Source organism: Pimephales promelas, chromosome 10, assembly GCF_988280905.1.
Source record: "Pimephales promelas chromosome 10, fPimPro1.hap1.1, whole genome shotgun sequence".
Classification (NCBI taxonomy): Eukaryota; Metazoa; Chordata; class Actinopteri; order Cypriniformes; family Leuciscidae; genus Pimephales; species Pimephales promelas.
Genome location: NC_142778.1, coordinates 17,639,849 through 17,667,100, shown reverse-complemented (window position 1 = coordinate 17,667,100; position 27,252 = coordinate 17,639,849). Strand labels below are relative to the sequence as shown.

Sequence of the window (27,252 nt, the reverse complement as noted above, 5' to 3'; positions counted from 1 at the left end):
GTTGCATGAAGCAAAATTTTTTTTTTTTTTTTTTTTTTTTGCATGAAAAGAAAATTTTTATTTCTCTGATCTACATATGTGCATTTTAGGATGTTTTGAAGGCCAAAAAAATTAGATAACAGCTTTAAAACCAGTGGGCACTGGGCAGCTGATTATTTCTCTCTCCTCATCAGCATCACCCTCTTTTTCTCTTTGTTTTTATCTTGCCCTGTCTCTTCCCCTCCTAAAGATGAGCTGTGACTAATATAGGCTTTTCAATTTTGTCTGTCAGTAAAGAAAGTAAACATGGGGTCAACTGATAAGTGGATTTTCCCTATGAATAATTTTTCTCGGACACGTTTATTCACTGAAAGCTACTAAAGCTAGGTAATTAAGTTTATTAAATACATTCAAAACATATAGGCTACACATTCATTATTGATCTTATGACTAATACAGGGCCGTAGACAGGGCTTTATAATCAAAGAGGTCCTAAATTTGAGGTTGGTGCTTCAATTTTTTTTATTTCTTTGATGTGCATTTCAAGACGTTTGAAGAAAAAAAGAATAAGAAATAGCTTTAAAACCATGTCAGTGGGCAGTAAATTCTCTCCCCCTCCGAAGGCTGAGCTTTTTTAATGTAATAAAGGCTACAATTTTTATTATATTCTCAATATGTACACATTCGTTTTTAGTCTTGTGGCTAAAATGATGAAAGCGGCTTTGTTAATGTTTCTTGTCCCCTCGCAATGACAGTAAACTATTAAATTGCATGAGTCACGTTACAGGCCTATTTATTTCACTTCAAAATGGCGAAATTACACAAAACTATAGTTTGCCTGATTATTTTTTTGTCATTCGTTTAACATTCATGACCTAAAAAATTTAAAATATGAAATGTTAAGTTTAGCCACTTACATCTTTTCTCGCACTTGCCTGTAAACTGAAGCGTCGAGTCACTCTGCTGAAATTAGCGCTCAGCAGCGTCTTTGAAATAAAGCCCGCCTACTTTGATTTGATTTGTCATCTCAAATATTCTGACATTGACGAGCAGTGACAGACCAATGAGGCTCAGATGAACACGAACACACAAACACACCCTGCGTCCTCTGTTTTTGACGTGCTCGCGCGCTGAATCTAATAAGATTAGGGAACACGAAATTCTGTCGCCTTACGTTTAGGGGGGCTGATGTCGTAGGAAATGTATTTCACAAAACGATGTTGTTACGAATACTCACGCTTTTTAAAGTGGGCATACGCAAATCCTTGACATTTTCTAGTGGGTATACGGCGTATACCTGCGTATCACGTAGACTACACCACTGGTCTGAACATACATATCCGATTCCCCTTTCAATTCCAAGCCACCACAAGGCGACACGTTTATTCACAAAGATAGCTTTTTAATGTTGTATTGTGAGGCTGGCATGCCTTATGCGCTCTCTCACAGCTTTTTATTGAGGTGGGAACTTTAAGTTTATCTTTGTAAAGAAACAAAATGACTAGAACCAAAACATTCAGGAGCTCATTAAAAGTCAGGAGAATTCATTGAAAAATAAAATAATACAGGCCTACTTTATTTCACTTCAGAATTCTAGATCCAGGGCCTCATTTATAAACGTTGCGTATGCACAAAAGAAGGCGTGCACCGCTCTCTACGCAATAATTGGTATTTATAAAAAGCAAACTTGACGGGAACATTTGCGGTCCTTCATGCAAGATCTGACCCAGGCGTGCGCACAAAAACGGGTGAAATGAGAAATGGCGACACCGTCGGCAGATGGAAGAAACTTGAATGTGTGTGAAACTGTAGACTGTTGTGTAAATTAAATGACAATACTGGCTCTTATAAATAACATGAAGACTTCACAAAGCAAGCCTTACAATTAACAGCCTACACGAACACCCGTTTGATCAATCTGCAGTGTAAAACAAACAAAATCAAATGAAGATTACAACAGAAATGCAAATGAACACATATTTGCGAAAATAAAAGTGAAATATGTTCTACAATAATAATTATTGCATGTTATGCAATTCATCCTCATAACACATCTGTAGCTTGTCAGATGCAATCAAATGGATGGTAATAAAATGCCATGATGCTTTCACAATGCCAAATGCAACCTTTTGCCACTCAAGTGCCTTTTTTGGCATTAATGCCCACACTGTGGCCTCCAAACAACATTTTACTCCTCTTTTCCACCACGCCAATGATAATTTCTACTTCACATTGAATGAAGTTACGTTTCTTGGCTTTCCTCTCTGTGTTTGCCATGATTTCGCAATCGATGAATATTAACTTGTGGGCATTTCCCTGACTATTTATGGGCAACTATTGGCGTGACTTGAAGCCGCAAAAGCTGCACTATATTTAGAATTGATTGTGATTTATTAAGGGAAACCTATGGTTTTATAAATCCGAACATTTCTGTGCGTACTCACATCCTAACAGTATGTTTCATCCGTACGCCACTTCTGACGCAAATTTGAAATTTATTTAAAGGACAGCCCCTTGAGATGTAACACCTCGTTTTCGAGGGGGTCCTGAGAACAAACATAAATACAAACAGCATTTTGCATTATGTCACATAATATTACACAATCACATTCTTACCAACATTTACGAACATTTAGCTCTCCATAACTTTCTCCTCACATACAGTACAAGCCTTACAAGTACATTAATACAATAAGTATGCAGTTATCACACATAACATGCATTATGAAAATAATGAAGTCCACGTGATAATTGAAAATAGTTATACTCAAAAGCAGGAACATGTGGTCTGCAAATAATCATTTAGTAATAACTTAAAAAACTTAAACAAAGTAGTAGATCTAATTTCCCTTGGGAAACTGTTCCAATCTGAAGGAGCTTTATATTTGAATGCCCGACGACCCACTTCTTTATTAATTTTAGGAAAATTCAAATTTCCGGCCGGACAGCTTACATTGGTCAACTTCTCTGCGGCTGTACAGCCAATAGAGTGAATAGATTTTTTTCATTCTTTTTTCTATTCATATTGTTAGGATTGTACTATAACCATAACCAGCATCTAAACGAGGACATTAATAATGAACAATCTTTGAAAACGTATACCCTAGCTTTAAGTCAATAAAGTCCTCCATGTCTGTCCTGTGGGAGGTGATTATGTCCTCATTTTACACTGGGAGTGAGAGGCGGATATATGCTGACATCTCTCCTCACTTTAGTTGTATGTCATTCCCGATTGACAAATCCTAAGCAAATTTTTATAAATGAGGCCCCTGAGCTGTAGATAAACAGTGTGCATACTAGTAAAACGATCACAGAAAATAATTGTGGGCAAGAATTAATGTAAACTTAGATATCGGATTCCAGTCCTGTCAAAAGTGAATGTAAACAGACGGGCCAAAAAATTGGATATGGTCAAAAGATCGGATCTGTGCATTAAAGGAGAACTCCGGCGAACAATGAACCTTTGGTCTAATAAAACATCGGTGCCTAGTCAATCGTTCTCTGAGATTTGTTTTCTTGATAATCGAATGTAAAGAGATTTATCTCTAAAAACTGTTTAGCGTATAATGCTAGTACTGGGGGCATTGACTAAGTAAAAGAAATCGCTAGTTTATACCACTAACAAGGCTCAAAATAGCCCCACACTAACACAGAAACATACTGAGGCTCCATACATGCAAAACGAAGCATTGGGAACTTTGTAAGTGTACAGACCGTTTAATAAGAAGATACTTTATGAAGACAGTTCACTTCGTGTATACAGACAGCAGCCATCTTAAAAAATAGTCTCGATCCCCGAAAGCGGTTCATACAGTTCAGAAGTTCGCTGAACTTCATACAGCTCAGATCACTCAGCACGTCGTTCGGGGATCGACTTATCGAGACTATTTTTTAAGATGGCTGCTGTCTGTATACGCGAAGTAAACTGTCTTCATAAAGTATCTTCTTATTAAACGGTCTGTACACTTACAAAGTTCTCAATGCTTCGTTTTGCATGTATGGAGCCTCATTATATTACTGTGTGAGTGTGGGGCTATTTTGAGCCTTATTAGTGGTATAAACTAGCGATTTCTTTTACTTAGTCAATGCCCCCAGTACTAGCATTATACGCTAAACAGTTTTTAGAGATAAAACTCTTTACAATCGATTATCATGAAAACAAATCTCAGAGAACGATTGACTATGTACCGATGTTTTATTAGACCAAAGGTTCATTGTTCGCCGGAGTTCTCCTTTAAGACTTGCAGTGTAAATGCAGCCTTAGTGAGATTTACCCAATAGCTGATTCTCCGTTTCAGCGAACTCTCTTTTACAGCTTCATTCTTCATGCAACATTCAGAAGAGCATGTGACATACGCCTGCAGCGGCAGGTGTTTATCAGGACGCTCTTTGTGGTGGAAAACTCCAGAATTATGGATTATGGATGCTTTTATGTTAAAGTGAGGGATGTTATATTTTTTCTTGAAGAGCAAGTCACTCAGTGTGACGCTATCTGATATCCCTTACATTAGCCTCGAGGTGACTGTTCCCTGAGAAAAATAACGGTTTCTTTAAGATAAACGAGCAATTCCATGGTATAGCAAACAGCGGCACAATTCAGGAATTCAACTTCTCAGAGGTTGCAAGAAACAATGAGCTGCCAAAAGAGTTAGTCATTCATTTTAATAATTCATGCAGACATGCTTCATAAGCAGGTGTTATTAATGTCGCTCATTATGGGGTTTTGGAAAACATATGAAGCATTATGGAAATGCAGAGCTGCCTAAACCAACCGAGACTCCTTCTATCATAAGTCTTGGAGTTTAGCTCTGCATTTCCAGAACATGTTAATGACAACATTCCACAATGACTTCCATAACTTTCAGAATGAAATATTCAGCAGGAAATAATGTCAGCTGGGACTTTGTAGATGCATTCATCACATTTATCTTCCATAATTTGACGTTTCACAGTGAAGGAGAATATTCAGGTGGAAATAATGCGCAGAGAGAGTATCAGTGTTAATTTATTGTTACATACTGAACAGTATCTTGATAAAAATCTTAATTTTTTTTTTGTAAACATTTATTTGGTTTATTTATTTATTTATTTATTTATATATTTTTATTCATTTCCAGTAATTTTAGTACTTAAATCAGTTACCGTAGTTAGGCGACATTTCACATTTTCATTTAGTTTATTAATAATTTAATGTTTTGAATAGTTCAAGTTTTAGCTGTATTTAACGATAACTACTGGATATTATCTATCAGGATTTAATGTGGTCGTTTCTTTGAATTTAGCAGAAACTTTTATTAGGGAAAGTAAATTAACTAGTTTAATTTTGACTTAATACATGTGATTTGTCTCATGTGGTCATTGTGATAGCAGAAGCTTAATTATGTCTGAAGTTTTCAGTAGAAACTTGTAATTGTGGTAATTCTGCTGTGAAATAAATGCAGCAAATTAGTCAAGCCATATGCAACAATTAAAGACCAGCATGCAAGCAGCAGTCTGAATCATTATCTTTGCTTTCAGACTAAAGTGGTTGTTGTTTCCATGGCAAGCGGGGCTATTGTTTGCTTCTTAAAGCTATGAAAAGCTCAGGTGGATCAGGGTTTTGGGTTCAAGTGACCCTCATTGCAGGTCTGGCACTGGATGGAGGGCAGAGACGTGAGCGTATCATTTCAGCTGAAGGGCTTGAAAATCAGAACTTCACAGTGAAGTGATGAATGTGATGATCTAATGCATGAATAATTATTTACTGACACTTACATTTTAGTGTTGACAACCACAGTCGGATATGTTGAATATTACATTTATTCATTTAGCTGACGCTTTTTTTTATCCAAAGCGACTTACAATTGCTATATATGTCAGAGGTGGCACGCCTCTGGAGCAATATTTTAAATCGTACTGTGAATATTTGAGAAGGTGGTCTGTAGCTGTGTACTGCATGTTAAAGGATTAGTTCACTTTTGAAAAAACTTTTGCTGATAATTTACTCACCCCCATGTCATCCAAGATGTCCATGTCTTTCTTTCCTCAGTCGAAAAGAAATTTAGGTTTTTGATGAAAACATTCCAGGATTTTTCTCCATATCATGGACTTCAATGGGAACCGGATGGTTCAAGGTCCAAAAGACAGTTAATAACAGTTTCAGATGCAGCTTCAAATGTCTTTAAACGATATCAGACGATGAATAAGGGTCTTATCATGCGAAACGATCGGTTATTTCAAAGCTTATTCCAAAAATGTAACTTTTCTAAGGACAAATGCTAGCCTTTCTCCATTCTGTGAGGCGCGTTTGTAACGTCAGGTAATACGTAATTACGTTCAAAAGGTCACGGGCGACGTAGCCGGAAGTACAGAATCAAAATCGTCCGACATCGTTGTTTTACCTTTTAATTCCTTTTTTGTAAACGGCGTTTGAGTTAGTTTTCACGTTCAACCTATGCGTTCAACTTGTAAACACTCTGACTCTGTACTTTCGGCTACGTCGCCCGTGACCTTTTGAACGTAATTACGTATTACCTGACGTTACAAACGCGCCTCACAGAATGGAGAAAGGCTAGCATTTGTCCTTAGAAAAGTTACATTTTTGGAATAAGCTTTGAAATAACCGATCGTTTCGCATGATAAGACCCTTATTCATCGTCTGGTGTCGTTTAAAGACATTTGAAGCTGCATCTGAAACTGTTATTAACTGTCTTTTGGACCTTGAACCATCCGGTTCCCATTGAAGTCCATTATATGGAGAAAAATCCTGGAATGTTTTCATCAAAAACCTAAATTTCTTTTCGACTGAGGAAAGAAAGACATGGACATCTTGGATGACATGGGGGTGAGTAAATTATCAGCAAAAGTTTTTTCCAAAAGTGAACTAATCCTTTAAGATGAGATGTCATGAAACCTCAATCATTACTGATATATGACAGGATATCGTGGTACTGCTCATGTTTATTTAATATGTTCTCAATAAGATTCTGATTGGTCAATTATATGCTATTTTATAGCAATATTATGCTATTGTTACATGTATGCTCTGTCTTGTGTGTTTTTGGATCAGGCCCCTGTAACCAAGGGGGTAATCCATCGACCGGAAGTTGAAGCCTCGCGGGAGCTGACATCTTGTAGCAGAACTTCACTTGCGTTAACATTTCCATTGACTCCCATTCATTTTGGCGTCACTTTGACAGCGAATAACTTTACATCTGAGGCGTTTGAAGACCCCATTTGTCCTTTATTTACTTCTAAAGAAACACGACAATGTATAAATAGCTCCATTACCTTGTAGCTTATGTTATGGCCCCGTAGAAGCAGTTTTAGTGAAATAGGCTAGCGATTGCGTCATACCCACGTGACTCTCTGTCGCACACTAGAGAGATTACCGTATGGACAGGAGAAGAAGCTCGTGCACAATCAGGGAAACGTGGAGGCATAATGACAAAATAATTCATCAGAATACCTAGCAAAATTGTCTCCTTCTCCTATAGCTCATGGACAGCTCCTACTCACACTCTCCGCCTCTGCATGTTTCGGAAAGGAATGATTCAGATTTCTCATGCCACAGCACTAGAAGACAGACGGGTCACTCACGTCACATCTACGTAGTCAAGCTCTGTTTGAGTCTGCGCGTCTGGGACGGAAGTGCTAAAAAATCGCCAAAAACGGGATTCAATCGTCTCAATGGAGTTCCAATGAGATCGCTCTGTCCATTTCTTTTACTGTCTATGCTTGTGACCTACTGTAGTTTTCCCCAGTAGGGATGGGCAACGATTAATCGCGATTAATCGCATCCAAAATAAAAGTTTGTGTTTACATAATATATTTGTGTCTAGTGTGTATAATTAATTTTTATATATAAATACACACACATGCATGTATATATTTAAGAAAAATGTGTTATTAATATATCAAATATATCAAATTATATTTATATATAATATTAATTGTGAATAAATATATATATAAAATATATACATGCACATATTTCTTAAATATATACATGCATGTGTGGGTATTTATATAAACAAATTAATTATACACACTACACAAACATATATTATGTAAACACAAACTTTTATTTTGGATGCGATTAATCATTGCCCATCCCTATACCCCAGTCTGTCAAATTAACAATGTCATTCACCTGTGCCCTGTTTATCACTTATCTCATTAGTTCTAGTCTTTCAGTCCTTTGTTTGATCTCATCTATGTGCAACTTATGTTAGTGTGTCTCTTGTGATACTCTTCTATGGATTTATTAAAATACTCTATATTTTGGAATTCTCCCTCGTTGTGCGACATAGCGTTACGTGACAGAAGATCGGACCAAAATACTATTTTTTGCGGTGTTTTCTTTTGTTTGGTTAGGGTATTTAACTAAAACAGGTAAGAACAGTATTTAACTTTCAAAACTTTTTGTCATCATAACCACAAACAGAGCGCTTTGTAATTGGGTGCAGCAGTAATTTTTGACGACAGCCCTGCGCTGCACTACTGTGATTAAGTCAATAAAGTCCTCCATGTTTGTCCTGTCAGAGGTGATTATGTCCTCATTTTACACAGGGAGTGAGAGGTTACGGTGGATATATGCTGACATCTCTCCTCACTGTAGTTGCATGTCATTCCCGCTTGACAACTGCAGGAGTTAAAGTAAACTACTCTCCTTCTCCCTTACTGTCACTTCTGAGCTATACTTCACTGTGCTTCCCCTAATGGCTGCCAGACTGTCGTCTCCTGAATCCACTCGCTGTTTAGCTGCTGTAGGTTACCCACAATCCTCTCTGAACTTTATTACGTGGCATGTCAGAGTCTATATCACAGCTCCCCTGCCAAATATCCCACCAGACCGCTGAGACTCTGTCGTCTGTCCGCCTTGTGTCCACACAGGTGGGCAGGTTTTTGTCTTTCTGCTCTTTTCTGACTGTCGGGGATGAGCTCTACTTGCTGTGGCCGTGTGCACTTACAAAACACTGCAGCAAACGTACAGATCGTTCAAGTTGTTGTCCGACAAATCAAGAATGCGTACCTTTCCTATGTCATGTTTTGCTTTGTAAGCTCTCAGGGGGAAGTTTTATTGCTTAAATTATGTTTTTGTTTTTTCAAATGGGATAGGGGTTATTAAACACAAAATCAAAACTGTCACATTTACTTGCTTAATATATAGTACAGTATGTAGTGTTCTCATTGTGAACAATTCAGCTGTGCACAACACTGTATTCCAAGTGAAACGTTTGTTTGTTTGGAGTCATTTTTTTCCATTTAAACTTAAATACATCTCAGTGGGGATTTTTTTTCTTTCCTGTGGTGTCCTCTTGGTTACAGTGCTATTTTAGCATTAATTATATACATTGTTATAGTTTTATATATGTTTTGTATATATATATATATATATATATATATATATATATATATATATATATAACCGTTACATACTGATGTTTATGGAATGTCTTCAGACACTAAAGCTCATGTCTCATGTTTGTTCCTTTCATTTGCAGAACATGACAAGCATCGTCTATGCAAGAGCACAGAGTACATGAATTTGCACTTCAAAGTCAAATGGTTCCACAACGAGTATGTCCGAGACCTGCCTGCCTTTAAGGGAATTCCTCCAGAGTATTCCCTGTAAGTATCCCATGTTCATTTCTACTAGAGTTCATTCCTACTGTCTCGTTCTCTTATAGTATTAAAACCATTGACTTGTTGTGTCTTTTGAAAAGAGGAGTCAAGTTCCCCTCTCATACATAAATAAAACTCTTCCTCTTCTTCTGATTTAGTTTCTAGTTCAAACATATATTGCTAAATTAAACCAATATTTCCACTAGCCATTGTGCCACGTTTACTACAGTTGACAAAGGGGATCAGGTATTCTGACCTGGCGTGAGTGAGTGGAGGCGGGGCTATTTTGCATATTGATGGTTCCACATATACTAAATGAAGCAAGGGTGTAGAGTTGCATTCAAGCTATTTTAAGGCGTGAATAATTATTTTAAGAGGAAAAAAAACATTTAAATATTTCATTTTGATTATCAAAGATTCATTTTAAGGTATTCAATTATTGACTGCAGGGGGATTGACTTTCATGCTTCCATCACAAGGCACCACAACTTCCAATAGGAAAGTTAGCCAGTAGCAGTAGCCACCATTCAACCTAAAGAGGGCACCACTCAGACGTGTTTACACCATATATTGTAGAATAAAATCACTTTATACTTAAATGTAAAAACAATTACTTGAATCAATGAACAGCATTAATAAAGTCCTAGTCTTACAGATCATTAACTAAAAAAAGTTGTTTTAGGGTTTTGTTTCCCTTTAAAGAGCTTATAAAATATTTCAACATCGATATTTTGTGTGTAATAGCCATGTTATAAGCGATATAATAAACATTCTGTCTTTGTTAAATAAAAGATATAAAAACATTCAGTTTTTGTTAAATAAGGGGTCCTGATCACACTTTAGGGGTTTATTTTGTGATAATAACCGGCTGGATGCACATTATCCCTTACATGTATTATAGGTTTATACATTTTTAACATTGTTTCATTAAAGGTGGAATACCTAAGATTTTTGCATTAAAATATCCCAAAATCACAAGGCCAGTGTTATACATTTAGTAAAGATGATAACTCACAATATTCCACATGTTTCAAACAATATTTAAATCGCGAGAAAATTGAGATTTTAACCAAGGAAACGGGACGTGTCAGCAGGGGTGAGCTGGGAGTCGCGAGTCAATCGCGTCATATCCGCTTACCTCGGTTTCCGCTCGTACTACGTGTAGTCCTGGACAAATGCGGTAGTTGTGCGTTAGCGTCTATCAAACGACAGCTTGTTTCGCGCATTTGTTATGGAATGGAGCACAATTGTTCTTTTCATTTATTCTCGGAATGTGAACTGTTGGCTGTAAAGGGGGTCGCACACCGGACGAGAAGCGCCGCGCCACGTTTAGGACAACTCCACAGTAACGAACACCGGACTCGCACTTTCTCATCAGTGTATGGCCAGCAATATTGTTATGTTTAATGACAGAAAATGAAGATAATGTCTGTTCTATGCTATGACTGTACTGTACAATTAAATACAATCATTGCTGAGTCTGCATTCTGAAAACTTTACCTCAGATCATCCGTTCACTGAATGAATTAAGAATCTCAACTGAAAAATCTAATAATTAACATCAGCAATTGTCATTTAAGCAGCTGATTTCTGTAAATCACTGCAAAACTAAATGCATATTGCAGCATAGGGCAAAGTCAGGATCCATTAGCAACGGTTTGAGGCAAAAATAATTACAATTTTATATAAAACTGTGTAAATGGCGCTCTGTGGCGCAGCAGGATTTTGAACACGGTCCTGATTGAGGCGTTGCTGGGCGCCGCGGACAGACGCCGAATGGCGCCGCCGGTATGTGTAACGTTACACTTATAGATAATAATGTGTTCGAATAATTATGTGGTGCGACGCGGCGCTGCAGCTTCTCGTCCGGTGTGCAGCCCCTTTAACGTTAATTTTGTGAAACTGTAGCTGTGGTTGAATACTTACACGACATGAAAAGATGTGTCAAATGTACATTAAATTGATTTCTTATTTTTATAAAGTTACCAAGGAGGACCAGCCACGTCAACTCCTTGCAAGAGACCTTCCCCTTCAAACCCTCTCCACCATAGCTTCGTCCAGTGACTCGTACAGTAACATCTGTGATAACTAATTTACTTTTAAACCTGACTTTTCTTGCGCGGTTATTTCAGTTTAATGAAAAACAAGCATGTCATTAAACGCAACGTTTATAGAAATCGAACTTTACCTCATCCATGACAACTAATTTTCGATTCCCGTCTGACTGATTAATCCATGGTGGAGTTGAAAACAACAGTTCCCATCATTCCGCGTTCCTCCAAGTCGTCATCAAGCAAAGCCATTGTTGTTGTTTTGAATGTAGCGCCCTCTAGCGGCATCTAAATCTTAGGTATTGCAGCTTTAACTTAACCTTAAAAGTGTACATTATTTAATTTCCAATGTCATCATATTTCATTCAGTGGCGTAGAATTTAGTAGGGACGCTAGGGATGTGTCCCTACCAATATCCAGTGACACTGATATATCCCTAGCAATAATTTCAATCAAAACTTAAAATATATTTATAAATTGATTAGGGCTGGGCAAAAAATAGATTTTTCGATTAATCTTTTTTTAAAATGTGGTTCAAAATCGATTCTCAACGGCCACAAATCAATTTTTTCCATAATACTGTAAAGGGCTCGCGGTGCTGCGTCTTCTCTCTCTGCACTAGGCAAGCGCCACTGCAGGTACACGCTTGCGTTTAGGAGTCGGGACATGACGGTATATTCACTTGCACAATCTTGCGTTTAGGAGTCGGGACATGACGGTATATTCACTTGCACAATCGGGCCAGCATTGCACCGTAACTAACGTTTATCATTTTCACGTCTTTTTAAGTTTTACCAGTTTAAACATTCAAGCAATGTTAAACTATCCCGTGCTCGCACACTCTCAGAGATGTCTTTCACTGCGTGCACATACAGTAAAGCCTCAAAAACAGCTCGCCGGAAACAAAAGTTTTATCCCTGGATTATATCGCTTTAACAGTTTTATATACAGGTTTGTGCCTCTTAATTTCTTTGTATTAATTAACCACTAGTAAACTTATGTCCACTGTTCTTTTTTTTATAAATATAGGATTTGTATTACATCTATATTCATTATAGTCGAATCGAGAGTCCAAAAAATCTAAATTAAATCGATCTGAGAGCTTTCGAATCGAAATTGAACATGTGAATCGATACCCAGCCCTAAAATTGATGTCCCCGTCCCCACCAATTTCAAAATCAAACCTACGCCACTGGTTTCATTTATTTATATTTTTATGCTTTCAAATAATAAATCAGAATTTTACTACTTCTTAGAAAGTGCCATTTACACTGAACGTTGATCCATCCATTCACAACCCATCATGCATCTGTCCTGGATCTGCAGACACACGTTGGCCTCTCATTGGCTGCTGTCTGTTGTCAAAAAGTCACTCATTCATTACTGTGAGTTATGAGTGTGGAGAGGCGGGATGACAGACGGGACAGGACATCAGGGAAGAGCCACACAGCTGTCAATCAAAAAACACCTCGAGGAGAATTGATTTTGCCATGAGAATGAGTCCGCACATAAGAGCTGCTCTGCCCATCATATTCATAACATAAGTGACACAAGAAGTGAATTTGCATTTGCTGAAGGAAACGCCAGTGTTTGCAAATCGGCAAAGGAATAATACTGAAGTTTTATGTGCGTTTAGGTTTAGAATGGAGTCTTTTAAAAATAGATTTAATAGACTAATACAATTCAGAATAGATGAGAGAAAATCATTCGCATCTCAGTATCTAAATATTATGACGGCATCATCGTGCCGATTTTAAATGGCTAACATTCTAATCTTACAAATGCATGTCGGAAGGAGATTTTCAAAATGTTATTGTAAATTTCTTACAGAGGATAATGTTTACAAAACCGCATCTAGACCACACGCCTATCTGACAGAAATTAAATACTAAATTAAGTCTGAATGGATTTTGTGGGTTAAACAATTCAAGCTGAATTATTTGCCAAGGGAAAAGGGATGAATAAAACTGTTGTTTAAGGAAAAGGATGATTCCTACAGTAGCTATAACAACTAACACTGGAACAGCATCCCTGTACAGCCTGTCCGATGTGAATTTATCAATAAAAAGACAAATCTTCTCACACAGGAGTGCTCGTCACCTGCTTAGTTTCATCGCCTTTCATCACATTTTCTTTTGATTCTCAGCTGTTAAAACCACTCAGCGTGTTTCCCATCACACCCATCATAGTCTTCTCACTTTTAAACTATAATTATAACAATATTCTTATTATATTTGATTTACTAGAGTTCAGTTAGCTTTCCCTGCCCAAGTATACAACACCTGCTCAATTGCAACAGGCATTGTGATCAGATGAATATTGTCTGTTTTACATAATTTAATAGATGCTTGCTTGCTTATTTGTTTATTTATTTACTGGGGGCATGTTTTTTAATGTTTTTTTTTTTTTACAATTAGGCACTTGTCTTACAGAATATGGACCTACTGTATCATAATTGGCGTATGTTTCTGAGATATCTGAGAGAGCGCATTGCTGGAAAACATTGCATTTTAAATGTCATATTTGTGAACAAGCATCTGATAAAATTGTGAAAAATGAATGCATGTACATTTAAAACAATAACTATTGGCAAGAATATCTGCTAAATGTCATTCTAATATCCAGGGACATACTGCAAATGAGAAATCGCTGGAGAAATTACCCCTCCTATTATCCTTGGTGTCAATTTGACCCCATTCAATGTTTAACGTCTGTAAAAACATATTTTTTATTTATTTTTATTTTTTTTCTTCAAATTTAATGACTTTTCCTAATTTAATTGGGACAACTCTGTAAATATAAAATTAATCTGCTATTATTTTTTCAAAGTCCTGTACAAATTTTGTAGCATCTGTGTTCCTTGGGGTCAATTTGACCCCATTCAATGTTTAACGTCTGTAAAAACATAATTTTATTTTATTTTATTTTTTTATTTTTTGCTTTAAATTTAATGACTTTTCCTAATTTAATTGGGACAACTCTGTAAACATAAAATTAACCTGCTATTATTTTTTCAAAGTCCTGTACAAATTTTGTAGCATCGGTGTTCCTTGGGGTCAATTTGACCCCAGGCTCTTTTAGTTGTATAATAAAACAGAAGAAATATTAAAATTTCTCACACATTTGTTTTGGTTGTTATATTGAGGTCATTATAACATGTTATAATTTGAATTTATAATGTGTCATTGTAATTTTACATATTCAATATCATTTTCAAAAAACGTCCCTCTGTTTTAGGGCTCTAACCAAACATAACCATATCTGTAGTATTGCGAGAACTACTAGTAGTTCACATGACATGTGACATAATTCTCGAGATAACTAATAATTCTTTCCTGTGCATTTGGGAGGGGAAAACATCATTTTTGTGAGAACTTTGATGTTTCCCGTGCCATGGGGGAGGAGAAAACATAATTTTTGTGAGATTGACCCCAAACATAACTCGTGTTACTATCCTTGATAAAATAAATAGTTTTTCTTTCCAAATGTTATATATTACAAAAATCTATACTTAGAAATATTATAAAACAAATAAAACACCAGATGTATTTATACTTTTCCAATTTTAGGTCAAATCAGTAAGATTTTATGTTGATTTGTAAATTTGTCCATAGTCGTGCAATGGGTATTCTGGATGTATAAGGGGTTAGGTGGGGTGGGGTGGGGAGGGGGGTGGTGGGTGGATGTCAACTTAAAATGTTACTTAAGTAGTCAACAAAGACAAACCTTTGTAAAAAAAAAAATAATAATAAAACTTATTGTGGAGGTTTAAATTACTGGGGTCAAATTGACCCCAGAGGGTAAAAAGTGTTATCAGATTTGAGGGTAAAAGGGGGGCTAGATGAAAATAAATAAATAAATAAATAAAACACTCAGCAGATAGATCTATCTGCAAATTTCCTGAGCAATCAGAGTCTTATCGGTGAATGTGTGGTTAGGAAACCGTCACATAGAGCAATCCAGATCAATATTTAAGATAGCAAGCTAAATGCCATCATATTAATTCCCTTATTACTGTCAAAAACAATGAGCGACTGCAAACCATCTCAATCTGAGTAAACAGCTAGCGCAGGTTCATTACATTAGCAGAGCTATTAGTGTGATTGTGCCTGCCACAGGCCATCTACAACGCTTTGATTTAAAGAGATGTTTGTCTCATTTCAGCTTACCAAATGCTTGTTTGTCTATTGTCGGTGAACTGTTTTTGTGAGACAATGTTTGTACTTTTGCATGAACGTCACAAACAGATTTATGTAGTCTCCTCAACTGAATTTCTTTATCTTAACACACTTTTTCCCCACCTGTACAAGGCAAGGCAAGGCAAGTTTATTTGAGTAAACAGTGCTGTGCCCCCAAGCAATTCTTTTTTGTTTTAATTTTAGTTACTTTTTTAGACCGTATATATACAATACTGCACTGTAAAAAAGTATAATCAACTTAAACTACATTAAATTGACTTAAAAAAATGTCTTAAGCAATTTTCAACTTTTTTATAATTTATATAATATTTTTAACTTATTTTTGAAACGTTAATGCAATGTAAAAGCTTATGCTGTCATAGCAGTATTTAGGTTTAATTTCTTTTATTTCAGTTTTAGCTATTTTTCATTTTGTAATTTTGTGTATAAAAGGCAACATTAAACATTTTCGTTAAATGTATATATTTTTTATCTAATATTTATATTTTATTTCAGCTTCAATGAACAAAAATGCTTTAATAATTTAAGTTAACAAAAATAATCCTGGTTCATATAAAAATAGGAATTAAACTTTGTCACATCATTTGTTTCTCACATCACGTGGATGATGAAATAGGGTGAAAAAAAGATCAGAATAACATTTTGTGATAGAACTTTTTTACAGTTTCAGTCTGAGGCGTCAATAGCGCTCACAGCCTTTACTGCTTTATTCTCTCTCTGCAGGTGGTTTGAGCCGTTTGTTATCCAGTGGTTGGATGAAAATGAAGATGTAGCGATGGATTTTGTTAACGGAGCTCTAGAGAGAGATAAAAAAGATGGGGTGAGTTTTTCGTATTGTTACTTTACTTCAGTCAAGCTTTTCATTTGTAAATTGGCAAATAGTCCATTACCATCTAAACGTCACATTAACACTAAATGCCGCATTTCTCTTTTGCTTGTATGCTGCCTTCAAAGTGAAGTTCCTACTTACTATTACTATTTGAATTATGGACATTGAAATTATGATTCGTCAGAATAAATTGAAAGCACAGGATGAGTTTATTTCATCCTCTTTTTTTTCCTCAACGGGACACTTTTTAGTGCAACAACAAAATAAGGATATGCTTTGGGTATATGATTAATTCTTGATTTATTTTCTTAATCATTCTTACTCTGTTCTCATAATAATTCTTCTGTAGCCTGTCACAACCTTTTAAATGAGTATTTTCCGGCAAGCTATTTGCTGTTTCATAATCAGTACACAAATGCATGTAGACTAAACTTAAATATGATCAAAACCAGTTGCCATATTTCTTATTTGACACTTCAAAGTCATGGCTCAAAATCCTTTGACTTCTTACTGGTAAAAACAATAAAGTACCCAGCTAAGAGGAGAATCTCCTCAAAACCTTGGCAAACTTTCTCTCAAAGTTATGAACAAATAAATAAAAAAAAGTTGGACATTCGTCTAAAATTTTTACTCGTTTCAGAGTACATTCAAACTGAACATAATGTTTGCAAAATGATTAAACGTTCCCTTAACATTTGTACAACCAATACACAATTGTTTTTAAAACATTTTAAAAATGGACATGTGAACATCAGAAATAACGTTTTCCTAATTTATTAGGAACGTTAGCAAAACGTTATGGACAATTTTGTTAGCTGAGTGGTGGCTAGGGTTGGGTATCGTTTGAATTTGAACGATTCTGATTCCGATTCCGATTCCTTGTTTCGATTCCGGTTCCTAACGATTCTCGATTCCGATTCTTTTAAGAGGCAGGGTCAAAAAAGTTTAGCTAACCTTGCTAACCAACGGCCTTTCTGAAGGAAATAATCCTTTCTGAAGGAAATACTCCTTCTGTAAAAAACTCCTTTTGTCACAAATTTTGCATTTTGCCAAGATTTCGTTATTTTTAGAAAAGTGAAGCCACACTTTGGATAGTCGACATAACCCAGACAGCAAACTGACATTGAATCAATGTGGAAACGACGTCTCTCATGACATTGAAACAACGTTGATTTGCTCATCGAATTAACGTTGAACCAACGTCAGACGCGGCATTCTTCAAAGCTAAATGAAAATCGAAAATTGGTTTGCTTTCATAACGTTGAAACAACGCGTTGATTTCAAGTTGATTTTCCGTTAGTTTTGAAAGAATGACGCATCTGACGTTGGTTCAACGTTAATTCGATGAGCAAAACAATGTCAGATCAACGTTGTTTCGATGTCATATTTCCACATTGATTCAATGTCAGTCTGCTATCTGGGAAGCTACTCATGTTTGACTCGCGTGGTTATGCCAACACTTCCGGTAGACGCTTCTTCGTTGGTGTTGTTCAGCGGTATCTTCTTCCGCTCGGCGGACTGTGAATATCGAAACTAGGAATCGAAATTTTTACTTTTGAACGATTCCGGGAAAAACGAAAAGTTAGTCTCGGTTCCAATCGATACTCGATTCTCGATACCCAACCCTAGTGGTGGCATTCATGTTCATCTCAGAAATCCAGTCATTTGAACAAGTTTATAACAATTTTAATTCAATTAGCTCTAGGAGATTTTTATTTATTTTTTATTTTATGACATTTGCGCTGAGAATTTATTAAGCAATGTGTTTTTCTCATAGCACAGACAAACACGGTGAATGGAATCTGACGTGCTGGTAAATTGAAAGAATTAGGCTGATGAGTATTCATGAAATAAACCAAACGAATGCTTCTGATTGGACTGATGTAAATATGAGCTGCTGTTACTGTAAGGCTGTACAAAAACACACATTTATCCTGCTCAATGTTCCCCTCGCTGGCATGATTGGTTTCATATGCTAATTTCTTTCACCTGAAATTGGTTGCGATGAAAACACAAACCATTTAGTGCTGTTAATATTGGTCTGCACATTATCCACTGCCGTGATGAACGGCCACGTTATTACATGTGATATGTGACACTGACAAATATAATTACACATGGACATTTTCAGATACAGATTAGTGTTGCAGAGCAATGAAAACAGTGTTGAAATGTTTGTTTGTTTTTTCTTCTTCCTACTGTTAACAGCAGAGCCGGAGTTTATTTATAGGCAGTGCTAGTGCTAAGATTACATGAACATAGTGGGTTGCTAACTGTGTTTAGATGTTTAGCTGCACTCAGGTTCAAGTCTTGTGAGATTCAGCTCTACATTAAGATGCTAATGGAGCAGCACTTTGAGTTAATTGCCTAATGATTATTAGGCTTGTGCTTGTTGGCAGAAGCGCCTGGAGAATAAGGGCAGAAATGCAGGTTAATTGTGTCATAGGTTATGTTGGCAGGCATTCCCAAAGGCTCTGAATCATACCAGAGCTGTCTTCTTAAAAACATCTTCAGTGCTTATACTGGCAGCATCTTCTCATCACAAACCAATGTCATTCCTTGATATTAAATTATAGATTCTTCAGTTCAGCATGTTGGTTGTAGGTAAACCAATATTGAATAATTCACCCCCCAAAAAAGTCTCCTTTCCCTTTCACAACTGTTCAAAAGTTTGAGGTTTATACGATTTTTTTTTTTACTATTTTAAAAAAAGGACCAAGACAGAGTAAAAAATACTGTAAAAACAGCAATATTGTAAAATATTGTTGCAATTTAAAAGAACTGTTTTCTGTTTGTAATATATGTTATATTATATGTAATTTCTTCCTTTGATCCAAAGCTGAATTTTCAGCATCATTACTCCAGTTTGCAGTGTCACATTATCATCCTAATATGCTGATTTGCTGCTCAAGAAGCATTCCTGTGTCAATGTTGAAAGCAGTTGTGCTGCTTCATATTTTTGTGAAAACACTGATAGTAGTTTTTTTTTTTTAGGATTTTTTGATGAATAGAAAGTTCAACAGAACGTCTCGGTTACGTATGGAACTCTCGTTCTCTAAGTTGGGAATGGAGATGTTATGTCAAATGATGACAAAATCATGATTTCACATAGAGGCCTATCACCTTCGAGGGTTAAAAAATGAGCCAATAGCAAAGAAATTCCATGGGTCTGCGGAATTTGCATGGCGTAACTTCGCCCCACCTCGTGGGTATAAAAGGAAGAACGCTTGCAGAATGCAGACAGGTTTCCCTGCTGAGGAGCCAAGCTGAGCTTGACGTTGGTGGCAGGAAGACGTAACATCTCCATTCCCTACTCAGGGAACGAGGGTTACATACATAACCGAGATGTGATCTTTTGTAGTCACTTCAAGTTACATTTTATGATGACGAAATGGGGGTACCAGTCTTATCACGCCACCTCTCGTCTGTTTTCCTGTGCCCTGCGTAAGTGTGAGCTTCCTGTCGTGAGACTGGCACGGACGAAGGACTCCCACTTAACGTAGGATTACCAAGGTACACTGGGAAGCATATCTCAGGAGAGAGAAGCAACCATGCCCGCCCGAAGGGAGGTCCGATAGGGGGTAGCATACGAAAGAACACTGGAGTATCCAGCCCGTAGGGTGGAATCTTTCAACTCCAGGAGTGGCAAGTTGGCTTGCCAAGGGAAAGACACATGCTCAAGGAGGCATTCTCAACTTCCACTTGCATATATTTGACAATCGGAATATCAAATATTTCATGCCAAAGCTAACAAATTTGTGAATATTTTGAATAAAAAATCAGAAAAAAAATCAGATCAGTGGCTGCGGTGTGTCACGTGACAAACAATGACGCGTCATCAGGGAAACAAATAAAGTGATACGTTTTAAATAATGATCGCCTTGAAAAATATTTTACATGTACGTTTAAAAAGGTTAAATATGAATACACAGTCTGTGTTTTTTATTAACCCTCTGGGGGTCTAATATGTTTTTGGGGTCCTTGAGATGTTTTGACATGCCCTGACATTTGTGCTTTTTTCAGTTGCTTATAAACATTAAAGGGTTAGTTCACCCAAAAATGAAAATTAAGTCATTAATTACTCACCCCCATGCTGTACCAACCCCGTAAGACCTTCGTTCGTCTTCGGAACACAAATGAAGATATTTTTGATTAAATTTGAGAGCTGTATAACTACCACATTGGCTCCTAAAGGACTGCCTCTTGACGGCCCAGAAAGTCAATGAAGAAAATGTTTAAATATCCCAAGTGACTACCGTGGCTCAACTATATGTTTATCAAGCGACGCGAATACTTTTTGTGCGAAAAAACAAACAAAAATAACGAGTTTATTCGACTATTTCTTTTCTTCCTTGTAGGCCAGAAACGAGATTTCCTTAGATTTCCACGACGCATGCGCGAGAATTGCGATCTGAAGTAGTGTAAGCAGATCGCAATTCTCGCGCATGCGTCGTGTAAATCTAAGGAAATCTCGTTTCTGGCCTACAAGGAAGAAAAGAAATAGTCGAATAAACTCGTTATTTTTGTTTGTTTTTTCGCACAAAAAGTATTCGCGTCGCCTGATAAACATATAGTTGAGCCACGGTAGTCACTTGGGATATTTAATATATATATATAATTTTCTTCATTGACTTTCTGGGCCGTCAAGAGGCAGTCCCTTAGGCAGCCAATGTGGTAGTTATACAGCTCTCAAATTTAATCAAAAATATCTTCACTTGTGTTCCGAAGACGAACGAAGGTCTTACGGGGTTGGTACAGCATGGGGGTGAGTAATTAATGACTTAATTTTCATTTTTGGGTGAACTAACCCTTTAATGGCACAGGTGAAATTACACTCAATCAAACATGTCTACCATAATATATGAGCAACATGTATGTACATGTTTGTATTTTTGAGAGAATAATGTTTATGCATGGTTATTGAAAAAACTAAAAATTAAAGTTTCTGAAATAAGCCCACAAAACACATTAAATATGTAGTTTTTGCTTCAAAATGATCTGAAAATCACCCTGCCTAATCATTCACACAAAACAATAGATTGTTTTAAATTGTCAAAAAAAAATGTTTTTGTTTGGCAATATGCGTGGCCCAACCCCCTCAACAATAATTAGGTGGTTCTCACGCGAGAAGACAAAGACCTGCATAATGAGCCTTTCATTCAGGTGTGTCACACAAGAAAGAATACAAGGATTATATATATATATATATATATATATATATATATATATATATGAAGAGTTTGGTTCCAAAACGTGATATACACCATTTTTTTAAAAATTGAGTTACTCCAAAAATCTGTATAGTATCTGGTCAGTATTGAAAAGTCAATGTTTAATTTTACATAAAATGTGATATCCGCCATGTTAGTATGTAATGTTTTCTCCCTTTCTTTCCAAACCGAGACAAACGCCAGTCTCCCTTCTCTGCAAAATGCGATACATCCGCTCAACCAATCAAAACGCACCATTCCACGCAATGTAAACAGTAACAGCAGCACTTTAAATACACCCGGCTTTCTAGGTTTTCTTATCTATTTTGTATTTTTCGGTCAACAAACAAACAAACTAAAAAAAAAGAATAACTTTGACGAATGAAGAATTGATGAACCTGTGGTGGTTTCTGCAGGGGGTAAGAAAGGCATCAAAATCGCATAATTTACGCGAGGAGATTAAGATGAGGCACTCGGGAGGAGGAAAAATGCCAGCTGTTGCTTGTTCTCACACGACAGCATCAAACTTCTGTCACGCTGACACATTGACCCCAGAGGATCTTTTGAAAAACTTTCAATTGTTTTATTCAAAGTCAACGAAAACCGAGCAGGACCAAGCCATTTTACAGCTGATCGCCGTCAAAAAAAGTTCAGCGGCAGCGTCCCAAGACAACAGTGATATGCAGAAGTATAGATCATGCGTAAAAAATCATAATTTATCATGATGTCCTCATCTTAGTTAATGCTTTAATTAAGGTGTTGTTCATCCATGAAGTCATGAATGAAAAACGTTGAACTTGCATTACTGAATTTATGTACCCTTTCCGTAAAGTGTTACCAAATATTGTTTTATTAATACAATGGATATAGTATGCACAAGACAATCAATACAACAGATGTCTGAAATATGAATGCAATTTTCTGTAGTCTAATTCAAGAGGTGTCATGTGCAAATCAGTTTTAAATCGTCTTTACAGTTCAATTTTGAACAGTTTTGCACAGATTTTATATTAAAGCAATGGATTTATAGTACGCACAAGACAACAAATTCAATGTAGAGGTTCCAAAGATCGGAACGAGGGTGCCATAGGGTGCCCCGTCCCTGAGAAAGGAGGTCTTTCCTTAGAGGAATTGGCCAGGGAGGTGCTGTCGCGAGGAGTACATGTTCGGGGAACCAGGTCCGGGTGGGCCAGTGGGGCGCAACCAAAATGACCTGCTCCTCGTCCTCTCTGATCTTGCACAGGGTCTATGTGAGAAGGCTCACTGTGGGAAACGCATACTTGCAGAGGCCCTGCGGCCAGCTGTGCGCCAGTGCATCTGTGCCGAGCCTGCCCTCGGTCAGGGAATAAAACAGGCTGCAATGGGAAGAGTCGTGGGAGGCAAACAGATCTACCCGAGCTTCCCCGAACTGTTCTCAAATCAATGTTGACATCCTCTGTATTGTGTGGCGGACACAATCATTAATGTTTTGATTTTTGTGTTATCATTACAGTTCCAGCAGACATCAGAACATGCTCTCTTCTCTTGCTCGGTGGTGGATGTGTTCACGCAGTTGAACCAAAGCTTTGAGATCATTAAGAAGCTGGAGTGTCCGAACCCTCAAGCTCTTGCTCACTTCATGCGCAGATTTGCAAAGGTAAGACAACATCCGAATAGAAAGTTTGTCTTTTGAGGCTGTGCATTGGGGATTTTGCATGTTCCTGTGATGTAAAACGAAGTAAACAAAAAACTTAAATGTGGTAAAATCATACTTGCATAGTCTCGGTGGCAGTATGATAAAAGACACCAATCTTCAATAAAGAATTACATAAATTAACAATAATAATCACACACACACAAAAAAAAAAATCGGTTCTTTCGCCAATCGACATTACACTAACTGTAGGTTGTCATATGGTTGCCTGGCAGCTGAGAGCATAACATGATCAATAGAACAAATGATGGAGAAAAGCTTTGAAACTAGGCATAAATCCAGATCTTTGTTGGCTGGGAATTTTTAGGGTGTATTTTTGCACCATTACTTGATTTTCTTTAAATGTCAAGTAGTATAATTTTTTGCCCCACTAGTATCACCAAAAGGAATTGTGAATATTAGTAAGGATTATCAAATGAATAGAGCAATGTTTTGAAAGCACTGCAGTGTTACACTTTTAGGGGAAACCTACAGTCGCTTACTCTAAAAACATTTCTGATCATTATCAATGTTGAATAGAGTTGTGCTGTCTCATATTTTTGTGGAAAACGTGATTCTTTGAGGAATAGAAAGTTCAAAAGTTAATTTGTACGTGTGTGAGGTTCAGGTATACTCCAAAATCCTTAATCTCCAAAATCCTTGTCCTTGTGGGGACATTTTTTGGTCTTTGATATTTTTATATTTTTTGAAAATGTAAAAATGCAGAAAGTTTTTGCCCTGTGAAGCCACGATGTTTGCCAGTTTTAGAAGTTTGATCACATCGCTAAACCTATAAGCAATACTAATAGTGATGTTTATCAAATTAAAACATCTACTGAGACAACTTATCAATATGGTGATTGTTTTTCTTCACAGTAGTGTATACACATAGCAGATTATGACAGCTTATATATTTTCCTATTGTAAATGTTTCCTTTGAATGCAAATGAGCTGAGAGAGAAAAAGAGAGAGACAGAGAAAGATTGATACCAGCTCTCCACCCACTGGATTGTGGGTAAAGGGTTTGTAGGAGGCATTGATTACTTCATGCACACTTGACAAGAGAAATCTATTACGGCGGCCTGAGAAGACGCATGTCATTACTCCACTCATTTACTTATGTACATATTTATGAATATATTAAGAGTTTTATTCCCTTTCCCTTTCAAATTGTAATAATTTTTCACTATATTTTTTATCAAATAAATGCTGTCCTAATCAGCATAAGAGACTTTCAGCAACATTTGGACTGGTAGTTTATGTACATATGTGTTTTAGATTTGTAAATGATAACAGCACCACATTCCCAACTTATTGCTTTCACAAAGTTAAATTGTACTGTTTTTTTATAATATTTGAATCTACATTTTACTCTCTTTACAGACCATAAACAAAGTTCTTCTCCAATATGCTGCGATCATCTCCAAAGACTTTTGCAACCATCTGAACAAGGAGAACTTGGTGAGTCTATGAACAGGTTTGCACACACACACTTGCAAAACTGCTTCGTCATAAAATGTCAGCATGTTTTAAAGTCATGACCCTGTAAGTGTCCGAACAAGGCTTGATCAGATTACACTGGGGACATTGCCATGGAAACCAACCCGGAGACCATAGTAAGACATTAAATTTGACTTTGCATTATGTCTTTGTGAGAGTGGAATATGTAGACGACAAATAAAGAGCATCGTCTCCTTCCTCTTTGCTTTTAACTTCCCTTTCTTTGTGTAAAATGACAGCATTCACGGCGCTAACTCAGAGCAGCTTTTGTTCTACCTCTTATTTTTCACAGTGTTTTCATGTAATGCTTATAAAAGCTTGGCATGCAGGACGTCTGTGGTGGGAAGAAAGACAGATGTATCTTTTAAGTGCAGTGACAGGACCACAGAGAGAAAATCATGCGGCCGGTAATTAAAGACATATCTCTGTTCTGTCTCAGAGGATAGAGCCGCTCCTCGGGTCTCATCCATCGCTTAATTGACAGCACACTTCATCCTAAGAATATCTACATCTTTAAACGCACCAATGCCCATAAATCAGCGACGTCAGAGTTTATATACATTGTCTTAAATTAAATTTACGACTGTGTGAAATCACCAGCTCTTGTCATTGAGACGATGTTCCCTCATTTCAATTAGGCAACTGCTTCATATTTTCATTTCAGAGCTTTACACCTATTTTTCACACGGCTGACATGTGACCTTTAAGAAGTGTGCCAGTGTAGACAGTAAGAGCCCGTTTTAATTAGCTTATAGACTGCACTAATTATGCACTCCTACCCATCCAGTCAAATCCTGGGACACTTACACAAGTGTTTTGACTGCCGTATCTCTAGGTAATATGTGTGTGTCAACACAAGTCTGGTCAGTGTTTATTTGACATTCACTGTAACAGATTGTAAAATAGGAACAATGATTATATATTACTCACATATTTGAGGACAAAATAACTAATTTCTCACCAAAAACTACATTTCGTGACACAACAACAGTAGTATTTTTAAAAATGATGGTGGATTTGCTCGACCGCCATGATAGTCGCCGCAAGCGGAGTGATACAAATGGTGAAACCTTCAGAGAGCTGTTACTGTGTGCTGGAAAGGCTCTCAGCCAGTCAGATTCAAGAACCAGAAAGAACTGTTGTGTATGTGGCAAAGCGAGTGTTATAGGGTGGGGCGGAGCACTCATTTATACACGTGCTCAGCAAACTCAAGTTGATATTAGTTTCCGACTACGCCACCTTGGGAATTTCACCCAAGGAATTAAACGCGCCCTCTAAAGGCACGCACAGGTTCTAGTCACCATTAGAGCCAGAGACATAGGTAATCACACAAAAAATTTATTGACAGTTATAAAAAAGTGCATTAACAGACAGCCACACTCATCTCATTAGAAGGTTCAATTATCACTGGGGCTCACCAACAGGGGCAGTCTCATAGATTAATCACCCTTAAAAAATGAAAATCACTCAAATCACAGTGCACACACACTAGAACACACGCCGACTAATGTCAGCAAAGAGAATGACACAGAGTGAAGGTGCCTGGACCCTGCCGACAACGAGAGAGAGAGAGAGAGAGAGAGAGACATTAAAAATATAGCAGAGATGCATAAGCAAAACAATAATTTGACAATACAACGTATAACTCAAAGGCAGTTCCAGTAAGGAACCATCTACTCAGTCCCATCTCGGGTCTGCACAAATCAAGATCACAAACAACCCAGCTGGCATACGACCGACCTTCAACGTTGAAATATGGTTGAAATAATGTCAGTTGTTGTTTCAACATTGAAACAACGTTGATATAACGTTTAATGCTAAACGGTTGAAAAATGTTAAGAAAACACTTCTAAATCAACGTTGAAATTTGTACAAGATCTGTACGTTGGAACAACGTAATGTTTTCAACCACATACAACAGAAATCTGCCTTATAAAGTTTATGATCATTATTAGCATTTAATGATAGTCTGATAATACAGCCTTGGCTATGTTAAAATATAATTATTATCATTATAGACAACTCTCCAATAATTTCAACCTCAAGAGTGCAGCAGAAACTTTTTGCTTTGTGATTTTGTGTGGATTTACAATACTGTGTGCTTACCTAACAGTTTACCATGCTTTATTATTATTTTTTTTTAAATCATACACTGTCATGAAAACACCATTTGACAAATTAATTAAATAAATACAGACTGCAAACT

At 36.9% G+C, this 27,252-nt stretch overlaps 1 protein-coding gene across 3 annotated transcripts in view; it reads left to right on the top strand.

Annotated features, from left to right (window-relative positions):
- The window catches only part of unc13c (unc-13 homolog C (C. elegans)), a 343,459-nt gene that overhangs the window by 230,843 nt on the left and 85,364 nt on the right, over positions 1–27,252 (top strand). For all 3 annotated transcript variants that reach the window (XM_089135438.1, XM_089135436.1, XM_089135437.1), the window contains 4 exons: positions 9,465–9,591; positions 16,559–16,655; positions 23,367–23,510; positions 24,930–25,007. In XM_089135438.1, the coding sequence (XP_088991564.1) occupies positions 9,465–9,591; positions 16,559–16,655; positions 23,367–23,510; positions 24,930–25,007 (446 nt within the window). The remainder of the gene's footprint in view (positions 1–9,464; positions 9,592–16,558; positions 16,656–23,366; positions 23,511–24,929; positions 25,008–27,252) is intronic.